Genomic DNA, 27,074 nt, shown 5'->3' with positions numbered 1-27,074 from the left:
TGTTACTGGTTTTAGGAAAGATTTTTCTAGGTTGAGGATCCAACCTAGGTGTTCCAGATCCTTGACTGTGGTCCTCAAGTTCCCGTTCAAGGAGGCCACCAACCGGTCTATCAAGAGCAGGTAGTCTAGGTATGCTATGACAGCTATACCCTGAGTCCTTAATCTGGCCAGGGGAGGAGCCAAGACCTTTGTGAACACTCGAGGTGCAGTGGCTATCCCAAAAGGCAGTGCCACAAACTGGAAATGGCACCCTCCTATCTCGAAGCACAGGAACTTCTGATGAGCAGGAAAAATGGGCACATTCAGATATGCATCTCTGATGTCTATCGATGCCAGAAATTCTTCTCCCTGCAGGGTGGAGACTACTGTCCGAATTGATTCCATGCGGAAGGACTGAATCCTTAGGAATCGGTTCAGATCCCTTAAATCCAGAATGGGTCTGACATCCCCATTTGGTTTTTGGACCATAAAAAGGTTGAAATAGAAACCCAATCCCTGATCCTTCGCGGGAACCACCATAATGACCTCCTGCGACAAAAGTCGCTCTAACGCTAGAAGGAGCGACTGCTTTTTCTCTGGATCTCTGGGGACACTTGATCTGAGGAAACGAGAAGAGGGGAATTCTTGAAACTCCAGCTTGTACCCTAAGGTTACCGTGGAGATTACCCATCTGTCCTGGAAGTCCTCCTGCCAGAGCCTTGAGAACTGTCGCAGTCTTCCCCCCACTCGAATGAGCGGGGGGCGCCCCTTCATAAAGAGGTCTTAGCGTTTTGCCTTGTAGGCTTCTTCCCCCAGGACTTCTTTTGTCCCTGAGGTTGTCTCTTGACCCAGACGGAGGAGACCGTCGAGACTGCCTGGAGGCTGAAGCCCCGGGCGCTGGGGAAAGAAAGAAGGACGCTTACTCTTCTTCTTCACAGGTAAGAGAGTGCTTTTCCCACAAGAGATTCTCTTGATATAATTATCCAAGTCCTCTCCAAACAACCTAGCACCACGAAATGGAAACGCAGCCAGCAGCTTCTTACATGGTGCTTCGGCTGACCAATTTTTCAACCATAGGATTCTATGTATATGCACCAACCCCAGTGAAAGACGAGAGGTTTGCATGAATCCCTAATGGCGTCAACAGCAAAACATAAGGCCGCTGGAAGGTTAGCCAACCCCTGGGCCTGCTGTTCAGGCAAAACTTTGATGACCTGCTTAACATGGTCTCTTAAGTATTGACAGACTCCAATCGCTGCTATTGCAGGTTGAGCCACTGAGCCTGCTAAGGCGAAAACATCTTTCAACAGGGATTCCATCTTTTTATCTACAGGATCCCTGAGCATTGTCTACCGGACAAGTCAGGCTTTTATTTACGGAGGAAATGGCGGCATCAACGGCCGGTATTCCCCACATCTTAATAAACTTTTCTTCCACAGGATAAAGTGTTGAAAACTTTTTCGGTGGAAAAAAACGTTTATCTGGGTGATCCCACTCAGAATAAAGGAGCTTTTCAAGTAAATTATGAACTGGAAAAGCATGTGTTGTTTGAGGAGGTTTCAGTGAAAAGGGTTCTTTAACTGATTCAGATACAGGCAACTTAAATGTGGAGCGGACCAATCCAGTAAGGATCTGTACTAATGCCCCGTACACACGGTCGGACTTTGTTCGGACATTCCGACAACAAAATCCTAGGATTTTTTCCGACGGATGTTGGCTCAAACTTGTCTTGCATACACACGGTCACACAAAGTTGTCGGAAAATCCGATTGTTCTAAACGCGGTGACGTAAAACACGTACGTCGGGACTATAAACGGGGCAGTGGCCAATAGCTTTCATCTCTTTATTTATTCTGAGCATGCGTGGCACTTTGTCCGTCGGATTTGTGTACACACGATCGGAATTTCCGACAACGGATTTTGTTGTCGGAAAATTTTATCTCCTGCTCTCCAACTTTGCGTGTTGGAAAATCCGATGGAAAATGTCCGATGGAGCCCACACATGGTCGGAATTTCCGACAACACGTTCCGATCGGACATTTTCCATCGGAAAATCCGACCGTGTGTACGGGGCATAAGACTTTCTCATCCTGAGAAGTTGCAGAGGGCCCTTCTCCACCTGATTCCTCTGAAGAGGAATCATCCATCCCATCCCGATGCTCAGAAAGGGATTCTTCTCCTCTATCCCACAGCTCCTCAGCCTGAGGGTCCTGGGTAGCAGAGCAAGGCCTAGTGCATTTTCTTCCACTGAGTGAAGAAGTAATCACGGCCATTAATCTTTCCTCTAATCCATAAATGGCTGAGGAAAAAACCTCCTGTGCAATATATACAGGGGCTGAAGCGCCAAAAGCAGGTGTGGCACCGGACCCCAGCGGCTCTCCCTGGCTAGCCGTCCCTGGCCGCTTAGGGGGGGAGGATACTGCAGAAAGGGGGTCCTCAGAACCTAAACGAGATCCCCTAGAGTCTCTGGTTCTTGGGGTACTTGAACCTCTTGTACCCATAGTGCAAAGCAACAAGGTGGAGGTATCACAAAATAGATAAAGGAAGGCCCGTAGACGTGGTGTATCTGGATTTTGCAAAAGCATTTGACACAGTTCCCCATAAACGTTTACTGTACAAAATAAGGTCCGTTGGCATGGACCATAGGGTGAGTACATGGATTGAAAACTGGCTACAAGGGCGAGTTCAGAGGGTGGTGATAAATGGGGAGTACTCAGAATGGTCAGGGGTGGGTAGTGGGGTTCCCCAGGGTTCTGTGCTGGGACCAATCCTATTTAATTTGTTTATAAACGACCTGGAGGATGGGATAAACAGTTCAGTCTCTGTATTTGCAGACGATACTAAGCTAAGCAGGGCAATAACTTCTCCGCAGGATGTGGAAACCTTGCAAAAAGACCTAAACAAATTAATGGGGTGGGTGACTACATGGCAAATGAGGTTCAATGTAGAAAAATGTAAAATAATGCATTTGGGTGGCAAAAATATGAATGCAATCTATACACTGGGGGGAGAACCTCTGGGGGAATCTAGGATGGAAAAGGACCTGGGGGTCCTAGTAGATGATAGGCTCAGCAATGGCATGCAATGCCAAGCTGCTGCTAATAAAGCAAACAGAATATTGGCATGCATTAAAAAGGGGATCAACGCAAGAGATAAAACGATAATTCTCCCACTCTACAAGGCTCTGGTCCGGCCGCACCTGGAGTATGCTGTCCAGTTCTGGGCACCAGAAAAATGTACTGGAAATGGAGCGAGTACAAAGAAGGGCAACAAAGCTAATAAAGGGTCTGGAGGATCTTAGTTATGAGGAAAGGTTGCAAGCACTGAACTTATTCTCTCTGGAGAAGAGACGCTTGAGAGGGGATATGATTTCAATTTACAAATACTGTAATGGTGCCCCCACAATAGGGATAAAACTTTTTCGCAGAAGAGAGTTTAATAAGACTCGTGGCCACTCATTACAATTAGAAGAAAAGAGGTTTAACCTTAAACTAAGTAGAGGGTTCTTTACTGTAAGAGCGGCAAGGATGTGGAATTCCCTTCCACAGGCGGTGGTCTCAGCGGGGAGCATTGATAGCTTCAAGAAACTATTAGATAATCACCTGAATGACCGCAACATACAGGGATATACAATGTAATACTGACACATAATCACACACTTGATGGACTTGTGTCTTTTTTCAACCTCACCTACTATGTAACTATGTAAAATGAACACTGACTGCTGAGCGATGTAGTCTGGCAAAAGCCTTGCTACCAAATGCCCAGTCTGGTGTTACCTTAGTAAATGCTGCCTAGGAGAATGCCTGTGTCCCACCTTACATGCGACCTGTCAGCTCTGTGTCCCTCCAAAAAGGCTCAGTGCACCTGTAATCAGTGCCTTTAATCGCCTGCAGCCGGCCCTGTGGGCATCTGAGCATGCTGTACTGACGCCCCCCCCCCCTCGTTTTTCGAAAACCGCGCGCTTCCAGCGCGGGCCAACCCTCCGAAATCAGCATGGAGGGCAGGCTGGGGGGGGGGGAGGAGAGAGGCCGGTAGAGATGGGGCCTGCACGTGGCAAAATGGCGGCAGCGGCGGTGAAATTGCAGTGTATAACCGCCTCACAACCCATCCGCGGCCTCCCCCTAGTCTGGGGGGAGATATCCCTAAGGAGAGCCCCCCATCCCATCCTACCTGAGCCGGCCGGAGGAGCTTGTGCAGCGTGGAAACACTGAGACAGACATCAGCATGAGAAGGTATGTGCTCTTGGCAGCCCCGGTGGCGACAACAGGCATAGCATGCATTTACCTTAAAGGAGAAACCTACTAGAATTAAAAAATTCTGTGGAATCTCCCTTACCTTATCCAGCTGCAGGGTTCTGTTACACAAACCCAATCTTCGCCTCTCACGGTGGGCTCCGTTTGAAAAAACCTTCAGAGACCGGGGCCCCCTACGAATAGGGGGATCCACAGTTCTGGCCTGTAAAGCACCCGGCCAGAAATAAGGATAGAAAACCATTTTCTGATATGCGGGGTCCAGCTCTCTAAAAAGAGAAGCGTTACAGGTAAAACCTCGTTTCTTCGGACACGAGGCCCAGGTACCATCCAATTCGGCCTAGAAAAGACACTTTGGAATGAATCCGGTTCGCCTGGCTTGCCCCAGTCTAGGATATAGGATAATCCCTTTGGAGCTTAGCACAGGACATCTTTACACGTCCATCACCTAAGACACTGGCGTAAAAACTGAGGTATCCCTGCAAGGGGAGGGATTATATAAGGGGGTTGAACTTCCTGGTTAGGGTGTGCCAGTGTCCAATCACCTAGTGATACCTATATAACCCATCAGTTATTACTGAGGCTCTGTGTCCCGTGATGTTCGAGAAAGAAACAAGCATTTTTTAGGCTGGAAAGATCCAACGTACATTGAAGTATTTTAGTATGAAAAATAGGGGAAAAAATTGCGCTAAGATAAATGTTGAATGGGGCTATATGCGAAGCACGGCCCCCAAAAGCTGCAATTCTCATGTAAACATAAATACAAGGAAAACAATTGGAAAAAAAACAGAATTGCGCTTTTTTTAATTTCATGGGATTTTTCATGAACTGTTGGCTCATATCTATATTTGTGTACCACAATTTATCTACAAAGCACTTATTTCGGTTTATTATTTTGTATATGCACTATGCACATGTAGATGTTTGGGTTTTTATTTAAATGCACCCTCGGCATTCATTATCAGTGGATGTATGCATTAGATTTATTTTGAGTATTTATTTTGAAAATTGATATCAAATTTTGTTAGAGCGATTCTGTTTTTTTTCCAAGTATTTTAACATGTCTGTGTGCACAAAGCCCTAATTACTATCATAAAATTTATGAATGTCGCACAATAATGCAATCCCTAAGGTAACATAAACTTGCAGGGCAGCAATGCCCAAAAAAGAGAAAACTGTAAGAAAAAAAAAAACAAAAAAAAACCTAACTGTGGAAAATGCCTGAACATAAAGTTCTGAACAACTCAAATGAACATGAGCTGCAAGGTAGGGGCCCAGGGTGGGTGGGGGTGAGAGTGATGAGAGGAAAGGGTGGTAGACAAGGAGGCATGGCATGGAGGGGTGGCAAAGTGTTAAGAAAGCGGGCCAGAGTGGTAAGAGTGGGGGTGCTGTCAAGTGGTGAGAAAGTTAGAGAAGAACAGTGAGAGCACAGGTGGGTAGTGAGAGCACAGGTGGGTGGTGAGAGGGTGGGTCAGAGTGGTAAGGATGATCATGTGGTAGAGTGGTATAGGAGGGGGTGGGGTAGAGGTGATAAACTGAAGACATTTTCCCTCTTTATAGGTCCTGCGCATGCCTGCTACTTTAAAGTACAGACCAATGTTAACATCATATTGTGATACCAGAAATGTGGCAGCAAGATCCCAAACATGAACCCTAGTGACCAGCGTCTTCTGCCTCTACCATGCACGGGATACGGGATCTAGCTGTCATATTTTTGACATCACAATAGCAAGGAGAGATCCTGCGGTAGTAGCAGTACAGGCTGGTCTTGTGTTTGGTAGGGGGTTTGTAATGGGACTAGGAGAACTTTCAGGTGCTATAATGTGGGGGCTGCATAGTGGTGAGTGTGGGAGCTACTAAGGGGTGAGAGGAGTGGCTGCAGAGTGGTAAGGGGGCCAGGGAGGATTGGCAAGAGCAGAAGTTGTTGGGTGGGTGGGCATTCGTCAGAATGGTGGTAGTACTAATCAGAAAAAGTTATCCTCTGCATAGATCCTGCACATTCCCTGTAGTTAATGGTCTGTGCTGCCACTACCTTGCATGCGCTGGACCTTGCAGCTAAATTGTGATGTTGAAATAATGACAGGGAGATCACACACATGCACGGTAGTGGCAGCACAGACTTGTTACTATTGAGCATGCGCAGGATAATATGGAGGTGAAATCTCGCACAAGCTTTATAATGCCAGTACTGAGTGTTGATCACCACGCATGCATGGGATCTCACTGTCATATTGATGGAAGCATCGCAAAGTACATGAGGATTGGGGGAGACAACATGCTCATAACACTGAGTGTGCTTGGGCATATTTCAGAGAATATGATGTGCGGGCTGACATAAGCATCATTCCACGTCTCAGCAAATCCTGATGACGAAACTGCACGCCATGTTGAACCCGCAGGGAACCCTGACCGAATACCGACCCCTCCTGGTGAAGTGGGGGGTGAGATTTTTCTTTACAATTTTAATTAAATGTACTTGTAAACCCTTACATCCACTAAGTGAAGTGACTAGACTCAGGTGATACATAGAGATTAAACCAATCGTCCTACATAAGTTGTACCGGTTTATCTGCAGTATTCTCTTCTTTACGGTTATCCAAAGTTCCAAAATGTATACAGCTGGTCTGAACTTAACCACTTGCCGACCGCCGCACGACTATATACGTCGGCAGAATGGCACGGGCAGGCAAAAGGACTTACATGTACGTCCTTGCCTGCCCGCGGGTGGGGGGTCCGATCGGACCCCCCCCCGGTGCCAGCGGCGGTCGGCAAATCTCCCCCGGCGATCGGAGGTGAGGGGGAGGCCATCCATTCGTGGCCCCCCCCTCGCGATCGCTCTCAGCCAATGGGATCATTTCCCTGCCTCTGTATTGTACACAGAGGCAGAGGAAATGATGTCATCTCTCCTCGGCTCGGTATTTTCCGTTCCGGGCCGAGGAGAGAAGACTGCAATGTGAGTGCACAACACACACACACACAGTAGAACATGCCAGGCACACAAAACACCCCGATCCCCCCCCGATCGCCCCCCGATCCCCCCCCAATCACCCCCCCCCCCCTGTCACAAACTGACACCAGCAGGTTTTTTTTTTTTTTTTTTTTTTTTTTCTGATTACTGTATTGGTGTCAGTTTGTGACATTTACAGTGTTAGGACAGTTAGTATTACCCCCCTGTAGGTCTAGGGTACCCCCCTAACCCCCCCTAATAAAGTTTTAACCCCTTGATCACCCCCCGTCACCAGTGTCGCTAAGCGATCATTTTTCTGATCGCTGTATTAGTGTCGCTGGTGACGCTAGTTAGTGACCTAAATATTTAGGTTCGCCGTCAGCGTTTTATAGCGACAGGGACCCCCATATACTACCTAATAAATGTTTTAACCCCTTGATTGCCCCCTAGTTAACCCTTTCACCACTGATCACTGTATAACTGTTACGGGTGACGCTGGTTAGTTTGTTTATTTTTTATAGTGTCAGGGCACCCGCCGAATAAAGATTTAGCCCCCTGATCGCCCGGCGGTGATATGCGTCGCCCCAGGCAGCGTCAGATTAGCGCCAGTAACGCTAACACCCACGCACGCAGCATACGCCTCCCTTAGTGGTATAGTATCTGTACGGATCAATATCTGATCTGATCAGATCTATACTAGCGTCCCCAGCAGTTTAGGGTTCCCAAAAACACAGTGTTAGCGGGATCAGCCCAGATACCTGCTAGCACCTGCGTTTTGCCCCTCCGCCCGGCTCGGCCCAGCCCACCCAAGTGCAGTATCGATCGATCACGGTCACTTACAAAACACTAAACGCATAACTGCAGCGTTCGCAGAGTCAGGCCTGATCCCTGTGATCGCTAACAGTTTTTTTGGTAGCGTTTTGGTGAAATGGCAAGCACCAGCCCCAGGCAGCGTCAGGTTAGTGCCAGTAGCGCTAACACCCACGCACGCACCGTACACCTCCCTTAGTGGTATAGTATCTGAACGCATCAATATCTGATCCGATCAGATCTATACTGGCGTCCCCAACAGTTTAGGATTCCCAAAAACGCAGTGTTAGCGGGATCAGCCCAGATACCTGCTAGCACCTGCGTTTTGCCCCTCCGCCCGGCCCAGCCCAGCCCACCCAAGTGCAGTATCGATCGATCACTGTCACTTACAAAACACTAAACGCATAACTGCAGCGTTCGCAGAGTCAGGCCTGATCCCTGCGATCGCTAACAGTTTTTTTGGTAGCGTTTTGGTGAACTGGCAAGCACCAGCCCCAGGCAGCGTCAGGTTAGTGCCAGTAGCGCTAACACCCACGCACGCACCGTACACCTCCCTTAGTGGTATAGTATCTGAACTGATCAATATCTGATCTGATCCGATCAGATCTATACTGGCATCCCCAGCAGTTTAGGGTTCCCAAAAACGCAGTGTTAGTGGGATCAGCCCAGATACCTGCTAGCACCTGCGTTTTGCCCCTCCGCCCGGCCCAGCCCAGCCCACCCAAGTGCAGTATCGATCGATCACTGTCACTTACAAAACACTAAACGCATAACTGCAGCGTTCGCAGAGTCAGGCCTGATCCCTGCGATCGTTAACAGTTTTTTTGGTAGCGTTTTGGTGAACTGGCAAGCGCCAGCGGCCTAGTACACCCCGGTCATAGTCAAACCAGCACTGCAGTAACACTTGGTGACGTGGCGAGTCCCATAAGTGCAGTTCAAGCTGGTGAGGTGGCAAGCACAAGTAGTGTCCCGCTGCCACAAAGAAGACAAACACAGGCCCGTCGTGCCCATAGTGCCCTTCCTGCTGCATTCGCCAATCCTAATTGGGAACCCACCGCTTCTGCAGCGCCCGTACTTCCCCCATTCACATCCCCAACCAAATGCAGTCGGCTGCATGAGAGGCATTTTCTTTATGTCCTCCCCCTAGTACCCCTACCCAACGAACCCTCCCAAAAAAGATGTCGTGTCTGCAGTAAGCACGGATATAGGCGTGACACCCACTATTATTGTCCCTCCTGTCCTGACAATCCTGGTCTTTGCATTGGTGAATGTTTTGAATGCTACCATTCACTAGCTGAGTATTAGCGTAGGGTACAGCATTGCACAGACTAGGACACACTTTCACAGGGTCTCCCAAGATGCCATCGCATTTTGAGAGACCCGAACCTGGAACCGGTTACAGTTATAAAAGTTACAGTTACAAAAAAAGTGTAAAAAAAAAAAAAAAAAAAACACAAACAAAAATATAAAATAAAAAGTAATAGTTGTCGTTTTATTGTTCTCTCTCTATTCTCTCTCTCTCTATTCTCTCTATTGTTCTGCTCTTTTTTACTGTATTCTATTCTGCAATGTTTTATTGTTATTATGTTTTATCATGTTTGCTTTTCAGGTATGCAATTTTTTATACTTTACCATTTACTGTGCTTTATTGTTAGCCATATTTTTGTCTTCAGGTACAGCATTCACGACTTTGAGTGGTTATACCAGAATGATGCCTGCAGGTTTAGGTATCATCTTGGTATCATTCTTTTCAGCCAGCGGTCGGCTTTCATGTAAAAGCAATCCTAGCGGCTAATTAGCCTCTAGACTGCTTTTACAAGCAGTGGGAGAGAATGCCCCCCCCCCCATCGTCTTCCGTGTTTTTCTCTGGCTCTCCTGTCTCAACAGGGAACCTGAGAATGCAGCCGGTGATTCAGCCAGCTGATCATAGAGCTGATCAGAGACCAGAGTGGCTCCAAACATCTCTATGGCCTAAGAAACCGGAAGCTACGAGCATTTTATGACTTAGATTTCGCCGGATGTAAATAGCGCCATTGGGAAATTGGGGAAGCATTTTATCACACCGATCTTGGTGTGGTCAGATGCTTTGAGGGCAGAGGAGAAATCTAGGGTCTAATAGACCCCAATTTTTTCAAAAAAGAGTACCTGTCACTACCTATTGCTATCATAGGGGATATTTACATTCCCTGAGATAACAGTAAAAATGATTAAAAAAAAAAAAAATGAAAGGAACAGTTTTAAAATAAGATAAAAAAGCAAAAAAATAATAAAGAAAAAAAAAAAAAAAAAAAAAAAAAGCACCCCTGTCCCCCCTGCTCTCGCGCTAAGGCGAACGCAAGCGTCGGTCTGGCGTCAAATGTAAACAGCAATTGCACCATGCATGTGAGGTATCACCGCGACGGTTAGATCGAGGGCAGTAATTTTAGCAGTAGACCTCCTCTGTAAATCTAAAGTGGTAACCTGTAAAGGCTTTTAAAGGCTTTTAAAAATGTATTTATTTTGTTGCCACTGCACGTTTGTGCGCAATTGTAAAGCATGTCATGTTTGGTATCCATGTACTCGGCCTAAGATCATCTTTTTTATTTCATCAAACATTTGGGCAATATAGTGTGTTTTAGTGCATTAAAATGTAAAAAAGTGTGTTTTTTCCCCAAAAAATGCGTTTGAAAAATCGCTGCGCAAATACTGTGTGAAAAAAAAAAATTAAACACCCACCATTTTAATCTGTAGGGCATTTGCTTTAAAAAAATATATAATGTGTGGGGGTTCAAAGTAATTTTCTTGCAAAAAAAAATAATTTTTTCATGTAATCAAAAAGTGTCAGAAAGGGCATTGTCTTCAAGTGGTTAGAAGAGTGGGTGATGTGTGACATAAGCTTCTAAATGTTGTGCATAAAATGCCAGGACAGTTCAAACCCCCCCCAAATGACCCCATTTTGGAAAGTAGACACCCCAAGCTATTTGCTGAGAGGCATGTCGAGTCCATGGAATATTTTATATTGTGACACAAGTTGCGGGAAAGAGACAAATTTTTTTTTTTTTTTTTTTTTTTTTGCACAAAGTTGTCACTAAATTATATATTGCTCAAACATGCCATGGGAATATGTGAAATTACACCCCAAAATACATTCTGCTGCTTCTCCTGAGTACGGGGATACCACATGTGTGAGACTTTTTGGGAGCCTAGCCGCGTATGGGACCCCGAAAACCAAGCACCGCCTTCAGGCTTTCTAAGGGCGTAAATTTTTGATTTCACTCTTCACTGCCTATCACAGTCTCGGAGGCCATGGAATGCCCAGGTGGCACAAACCCCCCCCAAATGACCCCATTTTGGAAAGTAGACACCCAAAGCTATTTGCTGAGCGGTATAGTGAGTATTTTGCAGACCTCACTTTTTGTCACAAAGTTTTGAAAATTAAAAAAAGAAAAAAAAAATTTTTTTTTTTGTCTTTCTTCATTTTCAAAAACAAATGAGAGCTGCAAAATACTCACCATGCCTCTCAGCAAATAGCTTGGGGTGTCTACTTTCCAAAATGGGGTCATTTGGGGGGGGTTTGTGCCACCTGGGCATTCCATGACCTCCGAAACTGTGATAGGCAGTGAAGAGTGAAATCAAAAATGTACACCCTTAGAAATCCTGAAGGCGGTGATTGGTTTTCGGGGTCCCGTACGCGGCTAGGCTCCTAAAAAGTCCCACACATGTGGTATCCCCATACTCAGGAGAAGCAGCAGAATGTATTTTGGGGTGCAATTCCACATATGCCCATGACCTGTGTGAGCAATATATCATTTAGTGACAACTTTGTGCAAAAAAAAAAAAAAATAAATAAATAAATTGTCACTTTCCCGCAACTTGTGTCAAAATATAAAATATTCCATGGACTCAACATGCCTCTCAGCAAATAGCTTGGGGTGTCTACTTTCCAAAATGGGGTCATTTGGGGGGGGTTTGTGCCATCTGGGCATTTTATGGCCTTCAAAACTGTGATAGGTAGTGAGGAGTAAAATCAAAAATGTACGCCCTTAGAAATCCTGAAGGCGGTGATTGGTTTTCGGGGCCCCGTATGCGGCTAGGCTCCCAAAAAGTCCCACACATGTGGTATCCCCATACTCAGGAGAAGCAGCTAAATGTATTTTGGGGTGCAATTCCACATATGCCCATGGCCTGTGTGAGCAATATATCATTTAGTGACAACTTTTTGTAATTTTTTTTTTTTTTTTTTTTTTTTGTCATTATTCAATCACTTGGGACAAAAAAAATGAATATTCAATGGGCTCAACATGCCTATCAGCAATTTCCTTGGGGTGTCTACTTTCCAAAATGGGGTCATTTGTGGGGGTTTTGTACTGCCCTGCCATTTTAGCACCTCAAGAAACGACATAGGCAGTCATAAATTAAAGGCTGTGTAAATTCCAGAAAATGTACCCTAGATTGTAGGCGCTATAACTTTTGCGCAAACCAATAAATATACACTTATTGACATTTTTTTTACCAAAGACATGTGGCCAAATACATTTTGGCCTAAATGTATGACTAAAATTGAGTTTATTGGATTTTTTTTAGAACAAAAAGTAGAAAATATCATTTTTTTTCAAAATTTTCGGTCTTTTTCCGTGTATAGCGCAAAAAATAAAAACGGCAGAGGTGATCAAATACCATCAAAAGAAAGCTCTATTTGTGGGAAGAAAAGGACGCAAATTTCGTTTGGTTACAGCATTGCATGACCGCGCAATTAGCAGTTAAAGCGACGCAGTGCCAATTTGTAAAAAGTGCTCTGGTCAGGAAGGGGGTAAATCCTTCCGGGGCTGAAGTGGTTAAAGAAAGCAGGGGGAAGGGAGCTGAAGTTACACTTAGTGAGGACTCAATGAGGAGAGCTGAGAGGCGATTGGATGGAAGGTACATACACCCCTTCACACAATACACAGAAAATATAAAAGTTTATAAATGTGTATTCAGCAGGAGTAGTACAAATTGGAAATGTACCCAGTCCTCCTGTTTGGATAAATATAGTCCATAAGCCACAAAAACAACAACAAAACATCCATTATACTGAGGTCTTACCTTCCGGGGAGTCAGATCACAGAAAAGAATTCCAAGTTCATGGATATGATGAAGTCCAGAAATAATATCAACACCAAATTCTCTTATTGTATCTTCAGGCAAGTGCTCATCCTGGGCAATGACAGTCTCCAAGGAGCCTCCTGTAATGCATTAAACTCCATTATAGGAGAAAGCAGTGAAAGCAAAAATCACCTGTAAAACTATACAATATCCTCTTATCTCTGCTTCACAGGTTCTTGACTAAAGCCGACCATAGATTACGCTAAGCAAATTTCTTTCCTGCAACCATGGGAGCTACTGTGTTCTTCCGGCGGGAAGGGGTGGGGGAAGTCGTTCCTGCTGGGAGAACACAGTGATTACTGCGAGTGGCTATAGCCGCTGGCAATAATCCCATCAACAATACGACAGGCTGGTTGCACATGCATGAGATCACACAATGCAGGGAGACTGGTACTGCAAATTGACGTTATTCCAGGAGATGGGGGGCGGGGGGTTTCAACTCCAATTTTTTTTCATTACTTTGGTATGAGGCCCCCGTTAAAATCCATACCAGACCCAAATGCATTTGAGAGAGAACCTATGCCCATTTGTTTTTTACCTGGCTGCCATCACTGACTATGTATACTAATAATCATTACCTCAGCTGCTTTTTTTTCCCCCCATTTAAAATGTCACTTTTGCTATAGTACGTTTCACTATTGCACCAGTTCACAGACACATTTAATGCACTCCCCAAGCATGGTATTTAAGGGAATTGTTAAAGTTTCACTTTAAAACCAGCTCCGCTAAAAAATCTTTTGCAATGATACAGGTCTATGGCAGTGCCCAGTTTTCCATGCCCTTTGTTTGATAATCCCTTGCCTATTAGCTTTAAAAATGGCCAGAATTGATTTTAGATATTCATCTTGACTTATGATGGGTTTGCATTAACCTTCACAATTAACCAATGTTATGATAAATTCACCAAATATCCTGCAAAACGAACAAGGACATTCACCAATCACTACCCTTAACCTGAGCCGAACTCAAATTTAACATTAAATTTAAAGGTTAGGGTGGTATTAGTGGTAAAATACTCATGCAAAAGTCACGCAGTAAATGACTTGACATCTATTTACAATGTGTTTAATTATCAGCTCAGAGAAAAACATCTAAGTCAAATTGATGCTACATATTTGCTATATCAGCGTCAAACTGTCAGCTGGACTACGTTTTTTTTTTTATTAAGTTCATATGAAGTAAATGCTACCCACTGAACTCAAACAAGATCATTCCGGGAGCTGCATTATTTCAGACAAAGGGGATTTGAGAAAAGCAAATTTACTTAACAAAGCAAAACAGGGCCTACTGTAGAACTCAAGTACTTACAAATAATTGATCTTGTTTATGGTCTGTTAATGGACACGGATGAAGGGAAGTAATCCATGGCCATTCAGCCACTGTAAAACAAGCCAAAACAGACAAAGCCATGGGATATTTACCCCTGTTTAAGATTATAGGGTAAAAGATCTTACCTGTGCATAACTCAACGACAAGCCATAGATGGTTACTCGTCTCATACCATTCATAAAACGTCACTAAATTTTTGTGCTTAACATGGTGAGTTAAACGGACCTGGACAAAAATGTATATTGAATTTACATAAGATATTTCATCTTAATGGTAAGTCAAGAGAAACACATTGCAGAACACACAACCTCCTTCATTTAAAACTGCAATCATATTTCAATTTACTCATTTAGCAGAGTCCACCGACACATTCAATTCCCAGCAATTTTCATACTTATGTGTGCTAGGGGTGCCAGCTGTATTATGTTCAATTTGGAAGAAAGGGTTTAGAATATTTGATCCAGCATTGTAGTTTTTTTTTCAATCTACCATTGAATAAGCACAAACGTGAACGTATATATAAGATTTGTATATCATTTTTTTGTTTCTTTACTATAGGTACCGTAGGACTAAAAACGTAAAACAATTATGAAAATAAAGCTAAATATGAAATGTTGTCACATTTACTTGTATACTCTTTGTTGAAATAAACCCTTTATTTAAAAAAGGGTAACTAAGAGTAGACGAGTAAACGTGACAACATTTCACATTTAGCTTGATTTTCATAATTGTATTACGTTTTTAGTCCTACGGTACCTATAGTAAAGAAACAAAAAAAAAAAAAATTATATACATATCTTATATACGTTCCCATAAATGACGATTCAGTGGGAGATTCAAAAACCTCTTGCACGATACAGGATCAAATATTCTAACACCTTTTTTTGAAATTGAACATAATACAGCTGGCACCCCCAGCAGACTTGAAATGAAAATAGCTGGGAATTGAATGTGTTGGTGGATACTGCTAAATGGGTAAATTCAGCTTAAGTAACTGAGGTCTGTAAACAGGGTGTTTGCGGACCTCAGTTGCTTAAGCTGAATATTCACATGCACACACACCCCCTGTTCCTTGCAGATCTCTATTCTCAAGCTCTAATTAACATAAACTGAAAGAGTCAGAGCAGTAACACACCACCCCCTGCCCACTTCTGCCTTGTAAGACAGAATCATACTGAGTTTTAAGACAGAAAGAGCCTGAAGGCAAGCAGCTTCTGTTCATTTAGAAAACTTACAGGAGTTGATTTACGATAGTAAAAGCTGTTCACTTTGCAAAGGAACTGCCTGAGAGCTTAGTGAATGAGGTAAAGCTCTGCTGACTTCCATCATCCAATCATGTGCAAGCAAAAATACAGGTTTTTGTTTTTTTTCCCCAATCTTTCTTGTACAGAATCGGTTCTTTGCAAATTGAAATGTCAGTCCATTCCTTACGCTCCCTTGAAAAGTGCAACTTTCTTTACAAAGTCAATAGCTTACTTGCCTATAACAAATCAATCACATAACATGAACTCTATGTCATTGGTACACTCTGTTACATTTCATTTATAAAGCTATTTTATATGAGCTCTAAAAATTATCTAAAAAGTATAAAATGTATAAATGTGAAAAAAATAATAAATACAACTATAAACCATTTATTTCTATCTAGGTTGCTCCAGCGCTGCACAGAAATGATTGAGGACATTTAAGGATAGAGATCCCCTGTACTTCTTCCCTGCACTTGCTGTGTGACTGCCCCATCGTTTGGAGAGTCACACAGTGAGATCTTCTATGGTTGTTCCAAACTCTGCTCTGCCATGGAATATTTCATATTTTTCTTGCTGCAACAGAAGTATTAATACTCATTCTCCATTTTTTTTTGTATTGTAAGATAAATAAAAGGTCTGGCAAACAGAATAATAACCTAAACAAAGGTGCTGGCAATTGAACAAGGATGAAGACAGTTTCCTGTCGAAATGCCTACAAAATATAAAAAAATCACCAAGTATCTATCTAAAATAAATTGTTTGGCTTTTGTGGAGTTTTTAAAATATTCAATTACACAATGGATTGAAAACAATTAAAAAATGAATGACAGAAGATGTATTTTCTCCTCTTAAGGGATAAGTGCACTCTAGAGATCAAATTAAATATTAATAGTATTATAATGCTGCTTTCTACAATAGGGCAATTCATTGTCAGCAGCAGAAAATAATCATTTAAAAAAAAGTGAATACATTGAGTAGAGTATAAATAGGGGTCAATTCATCAACAAATGCAAATAGAAACAAATGCAGAAAAAAAGAGATCCCCAGCTACCTTCAGATGTGACCTTCGACAGCCAAAGGGATCCTAATATGCCTTGTTTTTTTTTTTTGGTTTTGTTTTTTTTATCCTTTTTTATTGATGTTTTAAACATAGTACAAACATGACACTTGTAAAGTGGCAACAATAAATAAAAAAGTAAGAAAAACCATAGAGAGTCATACAACAGCACACGTGGCTAGCATGGCCCTGACTAACAGTAGAGGGCTCTCTCAGGAGAAAAGCCAACTACATTTCCACATAAAGAATTTTTTTCTTTTCATACAGTGAGCAAAAAAAGTATTTCATCCCCTGCTGATTTTGTACGTTTGCCCGCTGACAAAGAAATGATCAGTCTATAATTTTAATGGTAGGTTTATTTTAACAGTGAGAGACAGAATAACAACAAAAAAATCCAGAAAAAAGCATTTTAAAAAAAGTTATACATTGATTTGCATTTTAATGAGTGAAATAAGTATTTGATCCCCTATCAATCAGCAAGATTTCTGGCTCCCAGGTGTCTTCTATACAGGTAATAAACTGAGATTAAGAGCAATCTCTTAAAAGGAAGTGCTCATAATCTCAGCTTGTTACCTGTATAAAAGACACCTGTCCACAAAAGCAATCAGTCAGATTCCATTCTCTTCACCATGGCCAAGACCAAAGAGCTGTCCAAGGATGTCAGGGACAAAATTGCAGACCTACACAAGGCTGGAATGAGCTACAAGACCATCGCCAAGCAGTTTGGTGAGAGGGTGACAACAGTTGGTGTAATTTTTCGCAAACGGAAGAAACACAAAATAACTGTCAATCTCTGTCAGTCTGGGGCTACATGCAAGATCACACCTCGTGGAGTTTCAGTGATCATGATAACAGTGAGGAATACGCCCAGAACTACATGGGGAGAATCTTGTCACTGATCTCAAGGCAGCTGGGACCATAGTCACCAAGAAAACAATTGGTAACACACTACGCCGTAAAGGACTGAAATCCTTCAGAGTTCGCAAGGTCCCCCTGTTTAAGAAAGCACATGTACAGGCCTGTCTGAAGTTTGCTAATGAACATCTGAATGATTCAGAGGAGAACTGGGTGAAAGTGTTGTGGTCAGATGAAGTCAAAACCCCAAGAACACCATCCCCACCGTCAAACATGGAGGTGGAAACATTATGCTTTGGGGATGCTTCTCTGCTAAGGGGACAGGACAACTTCACCGCATCAAAGGGACGATGGACAGGCCATGTACCGTCAAACCTTGGGTGAGAACCTCCACCCCTCAGCCAGGGCATTAAAAACGGGTAGTGGGTCTTCCAGCATGACAATGACCCAAAACACATGGCAATAAAGGAGTGGCTCAAGAAGCACATTAAAGCGGTAGTAAACCCGCTGTTTTTTTTTTTTCCCCTACACCTGTAAGGGAAAAGGCATAATGAGCTAGTATGCAACGCATACTAGCTCATTATGAGATACTTACCTTAGAACGAGGCGCCGGCATCTCACCCTGTCCACGCCGAGGGAGCTGACATTTCCCCTCGGCGTGTCTTCCGGGTATCGCGGCTCCGGCGCTGTGAGTGGCCGGAGCCGCGATGTCGTCAGTCCCGCGCATGCGCGTGGGAGACTTCTGTCAGGCAAGCTCTGGAGTTTGCCGGGCTGTCAACCGAGAAACCCCTGTGCGCATGCGCCGCTGCAGTCAGCGGCTCATTGCGAGGGGAATATCTCCTAAACCCTACAGGTTTAGGAGATATTTTTTTTTGCCTACAGGTAAGCCTTATTATAGGCTTACCTGTAGGTAAAAGTTTTAAAAAAAAGGTATACACCCGCTTTAAGGTCCGGAAGTGGCCTAGCTAGTATCCAGACCTTAATCCCATAGAAAAATTGTGGAGGGAGCTGAAGGTTTGAGTTATCAAATGTCAGCCTCAAAACCTTAATGACTTGGAGAGGATCTGCAAAGAGGAGCGGGACAAAATCCCTCCTGAGATGTGTGCAAAACTGGTGGCCAACTACAAGAAACGTCTGACATCTGATTGACAACAAGGGTTTTGCCACCAAGTACTAAGTCATGTTTTGCGAAGGGGTCAAATACTTGGTTCACTCATTAAAATGCAAATAAATTTATAACTTTTTTGAAATGCATTTTTCTGGATATTTTTGTTGTTATTCTGTGTCTCACTGTTAAAACAAACCTACCATTAAAATTATAAACTGATCATTTCTTTGTCAGTGGGCAAATGTACAAAATCAGCAGGGGGTTTTCCCCTCACTGTAATAGTATTATATGCAACTGACTATGGCATTCAGATATACAATCAACTCTTCACAGATAAATCTCACATGTAATACTGACTGATATCCATCCTCAAATCAAATTATAAACCTGAAGCACTACATGCAGTTTTATGGTATTGATAAACAACTGATATTCAAAGAGAGACAGCGCTCACTCTGATGCAGCAGATGCATCACACCTCCTGACACTTTGTCATATTTTGCCGGTACCCCTCTACTGGCATATGTAGCCTTATAAAGATGTAGGGCTTTGTTTATTAGAGCCTTCCAGGCCATGATGGTTGGAGCATTAGATTTTTTCCAAGAAAGAATAATGCTTTTTCTGGCATACAGTGCCTTGAAAAAGTATTTATATCCCTTGAAATTTCCACATTTTGTAGTATTCATACCCTTTGACATTTCCACATTTTGTCATGTTGCAACCAAAAACTTAAATGTATTTATTGGGATTTTATGTGATAGACCAACACAAAGTGACACATAATTGTGAACTTTAAGGAAAATGATAAATGGTTTTCAATGTGGAAAATTTCAAGGGGTGTGAATACTTTTTCAAGGCACTGTAATAGAAAAACAAGGTTAGGAGAGTTTTTGGGGGCTCTCTTTGGGAGGTAAGGGGTCATCCAATCCCAGCAAGCAAATCTCCACAGTAGAGATTATATTTAATGTTGTGACAGAATTCACACATTGCACTACATTGAAACAGAATTGTTGTATTTCCGTACAATTCCAAAATACATGGATGAAATCTGCATGGGAGGAATAACATCGCCAACAACTAGGTGACTGAGAAGGAAATAAGGTATTTTAGCCAATCTAGCAGGAGTTAAATAAATTTACTGCAAAAATATAGATTGGATTAGTTGGTCTCTCGCAGACACCAGTCTAGTGAACGAAGAGTCCTAAATATAGTCCCAGTCATCCTCATCCATGCTAGGGAAATTAGCCAACCAAGCATTATGACAGGGTAGAAGAAGCCTGGCAGTATCAACAGTTGCTTATATATGGATAGCTCCTTTTTAAGGGTATCATCCCTTAGTAAGGCCTTTAAGTCCCCCACAGGCACTACTAAACCAGATATGCCTTGTTTAATACCAGAAGACTGTCATCCTAATTTTTGGTAGATGGTTAAAGAGAACCTGTGGTTTGCCCACAAAGGGAAAATAAACAAGGTTCCCTTTAATCTACTCTTCCCCATCAACATAAAGTCCAGTGTAAGCTGGAAGGTTCTGAAGTGGTAGCTTACATTGAGCCGTGGACTGATGCATAGAGCAGGTCACGTGCTAACAGGTTTTCCCTTGGGTCTCCAGTTCGGAACAGAAGTGCAGAGGAGCAAAGCAAAGGTAAGTATATGCTGTGGGGAGAGGCATTTTTCAAAGCCAGAATGGAGAAGAGACGCTGCGCTGTGTGAAGGTTCAATCCAACAATAGCTTGTAGGTATCAAATAAATTATTAAATGAGTAACAGTTCAAATGGATCCAGACAAACACCCAAGTGAGTCCAAACCACGAATAAGTGCCACCACCTTATGAAAAACTTGCTTACCAGATGGCAAGCAAAACCAAACAGGCGGCTAAAGCCCAGCCAATGCCTTTGCTTGTGTGGAAAGATCGTCTGGACAAGTTGGATAAGATTGGTGCCTATATACTCCAAACCCCCTGATGCTGTGGAACTCCGATAGACCTCAGTATCTCAGCGGGGTATAAGAGAAAAGACCAACCATAGCGCAATATTGTTTCAACAGGTTTAATAAAAAACAGTATTGGACTTACATTAAAACTAAGTAAAATCACGCTTAGTTAACAGAGCCGGCCGGCTGCAAAACAAATCCCGTCCTCCTAGTGAGACAGCGTGGTGACGTCAGCACATAGTTTCCGAACAACTGGAGGGCCATAGCTTGGAGATCCCCTGCTCAACCAGTGGCCCTCCAGCTGTTGCGGAACTACAAGTCCCATGAGGCATTGCAAGGCTGACAGTTACAAGCATGACTCCCAAAGGCAGAGGCATGATGGGACTTGTAGTTTTGCAACAGCTGGAGGGCTACAGGTTGAGCACCCATGGTAGATGTAATAAAGCAGTTATTGAGGTTGTTTACTAAAACTGAGGAGTGTAAAATCTGGTGCAGATCTGCACAGAAACCAATCAGCTTTCAGATTTTTTTTTTGTCAAAGATGAAGTTAGAAGCTGATTGGCTATACCATGCACAGCTGCACCAGATTTTACACTCTACAGTTTTAGTAAATCAACCCAAATGTGTTTTAGAAACACGCGTGCTGTTTAAGAAACCCTAGATACTGTAAATGCATGACTTTATCCTGAATAGTTGGGAGATGTTTAAACGAATTATCAACGAAATTGGTCAAACTTTTCAGGATAAGTCTGCAGACATCATATGCATTCTAGCTATTCCTAGATAATAAAATCTAACAAGTGTGACGTGTCCTGAATTAAAATGTCATCTTCCATGGGTGTCATTTATTTGGTTCCATGAAATCAAAAATGGAGTCATTCAGTACAAAGTTACCCCCCTTTATGTTTGTAAGCAGGATAAATAACTAGAAAGTGGATATACACAGGGCCAATTTATTATAGGATATACGTGGGCCAGTGTTTAGGGAGGCACAGAAGATATAAATATACAGATTTAATTTTTTTCTATGCAGTCATTGTAAACAATACAGAGCTGTGTTCATGAACAGGGGATCTTGCTGTATTTTCATTCCCTGATAAGCAGGAAATAAAAACAACAAGATCTGTATTAAAAGCAGCACACATTACACATGTTAATTCCTTCCTACCCAGTGTCATTATTACAGTGACAGTGAATTTTATTAGCACTGATAACTGTATTAATGTCACTGGTGATGTCAGTGGCAGTTAGTCAGTCAGCCCCCCCCCCGCCCAGCTTAAGTTAGTGCCAGATTGTCTATAGTATTCCTGTTATAAGTCACTGATCACAGCCATTAGTAGCATAAGAAAAAATAATAATAAAAATTCCAGTAATATATACCATAGTTTGTAGACACACAAACCAATTAATAAAAACTTATTGAGATTTTTTTTTTTTTTTTACCAAAAACATACCAAATATATTTTGGCCATTTTTTTTTTTACATATTGGATATGTTTTATAGCAGAAAGTAAAAAAAATACTGGTTTTCTTTTTCAAAATTATCTGTCTTTTTTGCTTATAATCGCAAACCAATAAAAAACCCAGAGGTGAAAAAAATATACAAAATTTTCATTTGGATACAGCATTGCAACCAGTTAAAGTAAACGCAGTGCCGAATAGCAAAAAATTACTTGGTCATGAAGGGGGTAAAATCTTCCGGAGAGCAAGTGGTTAAATTAAAATAATCTGAGACCTTAGAACCACTTTAGGAAGATTCACAAACATCTGTATAGCTCATACTGTCTCTTTATTCCCTGCAGATTCATACTGTAAAGTCAAATGGAAGAACTGCACATAAAGTTGTCAGTATGGTATCTCCAACAGTGCATTAAAGTATAACTAAAAGGCAAAACTTTTTTATTTTTTATTTTATGTAGTTCATTCTCTCTTCCTGTCAGATTTTATCTGCTTGCCTGTACGGGATGTATGAGCACACAGATACACTGGCAGATCTGTTGGAGACCTACATGGCGCCAATGATCTTCTGACAGCTAGTGCAATGCTTTACAGCAGGCATGTCCAAAGTCCGGCCAAAGTTCGGTTTAGGACGGCCTGCCTGGTAATTTTGACATATATATCTTTTGTGGCCCCCAAGGAATCCCCAGCGCCGGGGGCCACAAAAGATAGATATGCTGGCTGCCTTGGAGGGGGCGGGACAAGCGCCGTACAGGATACAGGAGAATTTCCTGTTTAATTGTTTTGTCCATCATAGGAGGCGGGACTTTCAATTAAAGAGGCTGCCGATAAAAACAGGAGTTTCTCCTGTATGTCTGTTGGTGCTCTTCCCGCCCCCTCCCTGTCTCCTCCAAGGCTGCAGATGGACATGAATCAGGCAATGGTGAGTCTGCATTCATGTCAATGTGGTGGGGGCTGCATTCATGTCAATGTGGTGGGGGCTGCATTCATGTCAATGTGGTGGGGGCTGCATTCATGTCAATGTGGTGGGGGCTGCATTCATGTCAATGTGGTGGGGGCTGCATTCATGTCAATGTGGTGGGGGCTGCATTCATGTCAATGTGGTGGGGGCTGCATTCATGTCAGTGTGGTGGGGGCTGCATTCATGTCAATGTGGTGGGGGCTGCATTCATGTCAATGTGGTGGGGGCTGCATTCATGTCAATATTGTGGGGGCTGCATTCATGTCAATATGGTGGGGGCTGCATTCATGTCAATATGGTGGGGGCTGCATTCATGTCAATATGGTGGGGGCTGCATTCATGTCAATATGGTGGGGGCTGCATTCATGTCAATGCGGTGGGGGCTGCATTCATGTCAATATGGTGGGGGCTGCATTCATGTCAATATGGTGGGGGCTGCATTCATGTCAATATGGTGGGGGCTGCATTCATGTCAATATGGTGGGGGCTGCATTCATGTCAATATGGTGGGGGCTGCATTCATGGCAATGTGGTGGGGGCTGCATTCATGGCAATGCGGTGGGGGCTGCATTCATGGCAATGCGGTGGGGGCTGCATTCATGGCAATGCGGTGGGGGCTGCATTCATGGCAATGCGGTGGGGGCTGCATTCATGGCAATGCGGTGGGGCCCTTTAAACATGAGACACGCACTTACCCAGTTTGTAATTTCTGCTCTTTTACTCTTGTCTATGCAGAGTATAGCAACAAAATTGATGGTGCCCTTTCTTCTCCCTTTGTACACTACAGACTTGCTTCCCTTTCCAACTTCTTCATATAAGATGTAATTCTCCATCCTTACAAACTTTTTCAAGGTAAAGAAAATAAAACCTGAAAAATGTTAAGACAAAAAAATTATTTTCAGGTAAAACTGAACGTTTGCAGGTAATACAGAGAGGTATGAGGCACTGCATGTAATAGAAGGATATACATCCCAGCATATAATAAGGCACTAGTATAAGCGCAAGTATAAGGCAATTTACGTGACATGGACCTTAAGTCCCGATTCACACTATTGCAGTGCGGGAAACCGCATGAGATTCAGACAGGAATTGCACCGCATCACACAGTGCGGTGTAGAAAATGCACAGGAACTGCTGTGAATCCAGCATTACATCGTTGTGAACTGCCACTAAGGCTCCATTCACACTTGTGCGACAAGTCATGCTACTTTGGAGATAAAAGTTGCATGACAAGTCGTACTCCATGTTTTCCAATTATAACCATTTATATATGTGCAACTTAAAGTCACAGCGACTTCAAAGTAGTTCCTGCACTACTTTGGTCTGACTTTCATGCAACTTGAGGGCCATAGGCTTCAATGTTAACCCTCAAAAGTTGCATGAATGTCGTTCCTGAATGTTTTGCATGCAACAGCGGGTCTGACTTTGCATACGGACAAGTCACATGTAAGATGCATGCATCCAAAAATCGCACGTCTTTGGAGTCGTACGAGTGTGAATGGAGCCTGTGAGAACGCATTTTGTACAATGTTCATAAAGGTGCATACATGTGTCCTGAACTCTATCCCGACCCAGATTCTGTTTCAGATGTTCACAGAATCCAGCCAAGCCATTGGGTGTTGAACAAAGAAGACATCTGAAAGCCGCTGGAACTGGGTGCTGTTGACAACAGCCACCTCCATCAAGTTGGAAGGAAAGCGCACCTGGTTACATGCAAGTCACTGCGAGAAATTCTTAAAATGATGACATCCCTAAAAATTAAAATGTTTACTTTTCTGGTGTTTGTGAGAATTGAGATATGAGAAAATAATCCTTTTATCTAAATGTTGAAACTCTATGCAACCCATAGCAACACTAGTGACTGCTCGGTACTGAAGTAGAATAATGAGGTATTGAACCAGGCAGGACCTTCAATGATGTAGGTTTAACCACTTAGAGTGGATGTAAACCCACTACCATCATTTGCAAGATATTAACATAGGTAATATCTATAATGATATACATGCCTCCTGCTTGTATCCGTTTGTTTTATTACTCACCCCCTCAGCTGTAATTTGCCCTGCAATATCGCCAAATTGGTGGGCGTTTCTCATTCCCGGCACTTGGTGGGCGGAGTTGTGACATCAGAGGACTCCTCCGCCCACCGCTACACTCCCCTGGCCAGGTCGACGTTGCGAGCTATATGTGTAATATAGCTGTGTCCAGCAGCAAACCCCCCCCATCAGACCAGTGGAGTGTCTGCAGCCAGGGCTGAGATTATGCTGAGGTGTGGAACATCCAATCCTGGCAGAGCAGCAGAAGAAAGGAGTGGGGGAGGGAATTAAAAAAGAATGCATGTCTCCTAGGCTAGTGCAGGAGATGTAAATCACCTGTCACTCACAGCAAGGGGGAGGATTTGACAAAGTTTTTCTCTCTTTGTCAAGATATATCTCAATGAACAATAAAAGAGGATTGTTCAGAGATGGATTAACTCTGTGTGGCAAGACTGGGCTCAAATGATAGGAAATCTTATACTCTACATTATGACACACAAAAAAAAAAAAAATTGGGGGTTTACATCCATTTTAAGGACTAGCCTCGTTTTGGATTTTAGGTGTTTACATGTTTAAAACAGGTTTTTTTGCTAGAAAATTACTTAGAACCCCCAAACATTATATATTGTTTTTTTTTCTAACACCCTAGAGAATAAAATGGCAGTCATTGCAATACTTTTTTTTGCACCGTATTTGTGCAGCGGTCTTATAAGCGCACTTTTTTTGGAAAATATTTACTTTTTTGAATAAATTCACCCATTTTTTTTTTTATATTGTAAAATATAATGCTACGCCAAGTAAACTGATACCCAACATGTCACGCTTCAAAATTGCACCCGCTCGTGGAATGGCGTCAAACTTTTACCCTTAAAAATCTCCATAGGCGATGTTTAAAAATTTCTACAGGTTGCATGTTTTACGTTACAGAGGAGGTCTAGGGCTAGAATTATTGCTCTTGCTCTACCGGTCGCGGCGACACCTTACATGTGTGGTTTGACCACCGTTTTCATATGCGGGCGCTACTCACCTATGCATTCGCTTCTGCGCACGAGCTCGTCGGGACAGGGCGCTTTAAAAAAAAATTTTTTTCTTATTTATTTTATTTTATTTTATTTATTTTTTCACTGTTTAAAAAAAAAAAAAATTGGATCACTTTTATTCCTATTACAAGGAATGTAAACATCCATCTCCCCGACTCTCTCAGCTGGCCCAACTCTCAGTCCACTGACCTGGAACCTCTCCCACATGGAGTGCCGTCTCAAGGATATTGCCTGGGTTCTTAAACAGTAGCACACCTCCCTCCTGGGTGCAGCAACTGCTCCAACACCAACTCCCCTGACTTTGTGCATTTTACCCTCACTTTCACCGAGACAGGGGCTCTCACTCTCAGAATATTATATATATACACATACACACACACTATTTTGTCAAAAGAATTAGAATGCCTGTCTTTACACACACATGAACTTTAATGGCATCCCAGTCTTAGTCTGTCTTAAGCCCCATACACACGATCCGAATATCGGACGAATGATCGTCCATTTTTGTTTGCATGCTAATCTCACATCGAACCTGATGAGTTTACTTAAGTCCCGAAAATTCCCGTACGACAGAATAAAAATTCGGAAGCGATGTCATGTGTTGCAATGCATTTGTATTGCATTTTCGAACGATAGCTGTACAGATTAAATGAAAATCGTACGATCTGGTATCGTACGGAAAAAATTTCCGTGCATGTCCGATAGAATAATATCGGATGAACTGTCCTGATCGGCTCTCGAAAGCTCTGTACTAACGATCCGATTATCGTACGATCGTTTCGAATGCGGCATTTTACGTACGATTTTCGGATCGTGTGTACGGGGCATTAGTCTGTAGGGTTCAATATTGAGTTGGCCCACCCTGTACAGCTATAACAGCTTCAACTCTTCTGGGAAGGCTGTCCACAAGGTTTAGAAGTATGTCTATGGGAATGTTTGACCATTCT

The 27,074-nt window shown here is 42.9% G+C and overlaps 1 protein-coding gene across 7 annotated transcripts in view; it reads right to left on the bottom strand.

Annotated features, from left to right (window-relative positions):
- The window catches only part of LOC141144580 (serine/threonine-protein kinase ULK4-like), a 580,148-nt gene that overhangs the window by 519,488 nt on the left and 33,586 nt on the right, over nt 1–27,074 (bottom strand). For all 7 annotated transcript variants that reach the window (XM_073630403.1, XM_073630402.1, XM_073630399.1 and 4 more), the window contains exons 2-4: nt 23,750–23,922; nt 14,565–14,664; nt 13,051–13,190 (exon numbers count right to left, since the gene is read on the bottom strand). In XM_073630403.1, the coding sequence (XP_073486504.1) occupies nt 13,051–13,190; nt 14,565–14,664; nt 23,750–23,887 (378 nt within the window). In that variant the 5' untranslated portion in view covers nt 23,888–23,922. The remainder of the gene's footprint in view (nt 1–13,050; nt 13,191–14,564; nt 14,665–23,749; nt 23,923–27,074) is intronic.

The sequence above is a fragment of the Aquarana catesbeiana genome, linkage group LG05 (genome assembly GCF_042186555.1).
Source record: "Aquarana catesbeiana isolate 2022-GZ linkage group LG05, ASM4218655v1, whole genome shotgun sequence".
Lineage (NCBI taxonomy): Eukaryota > Metazoa > Chordata > Amphibia > Anura > Ranidae > Aquarana > Aquarana catesbeiana.
The sequence above is the reverse complement of the archived record's forward strand: the minus strand, read 5'-3'. Positions and strand labels throughout refer to the sequence as shown.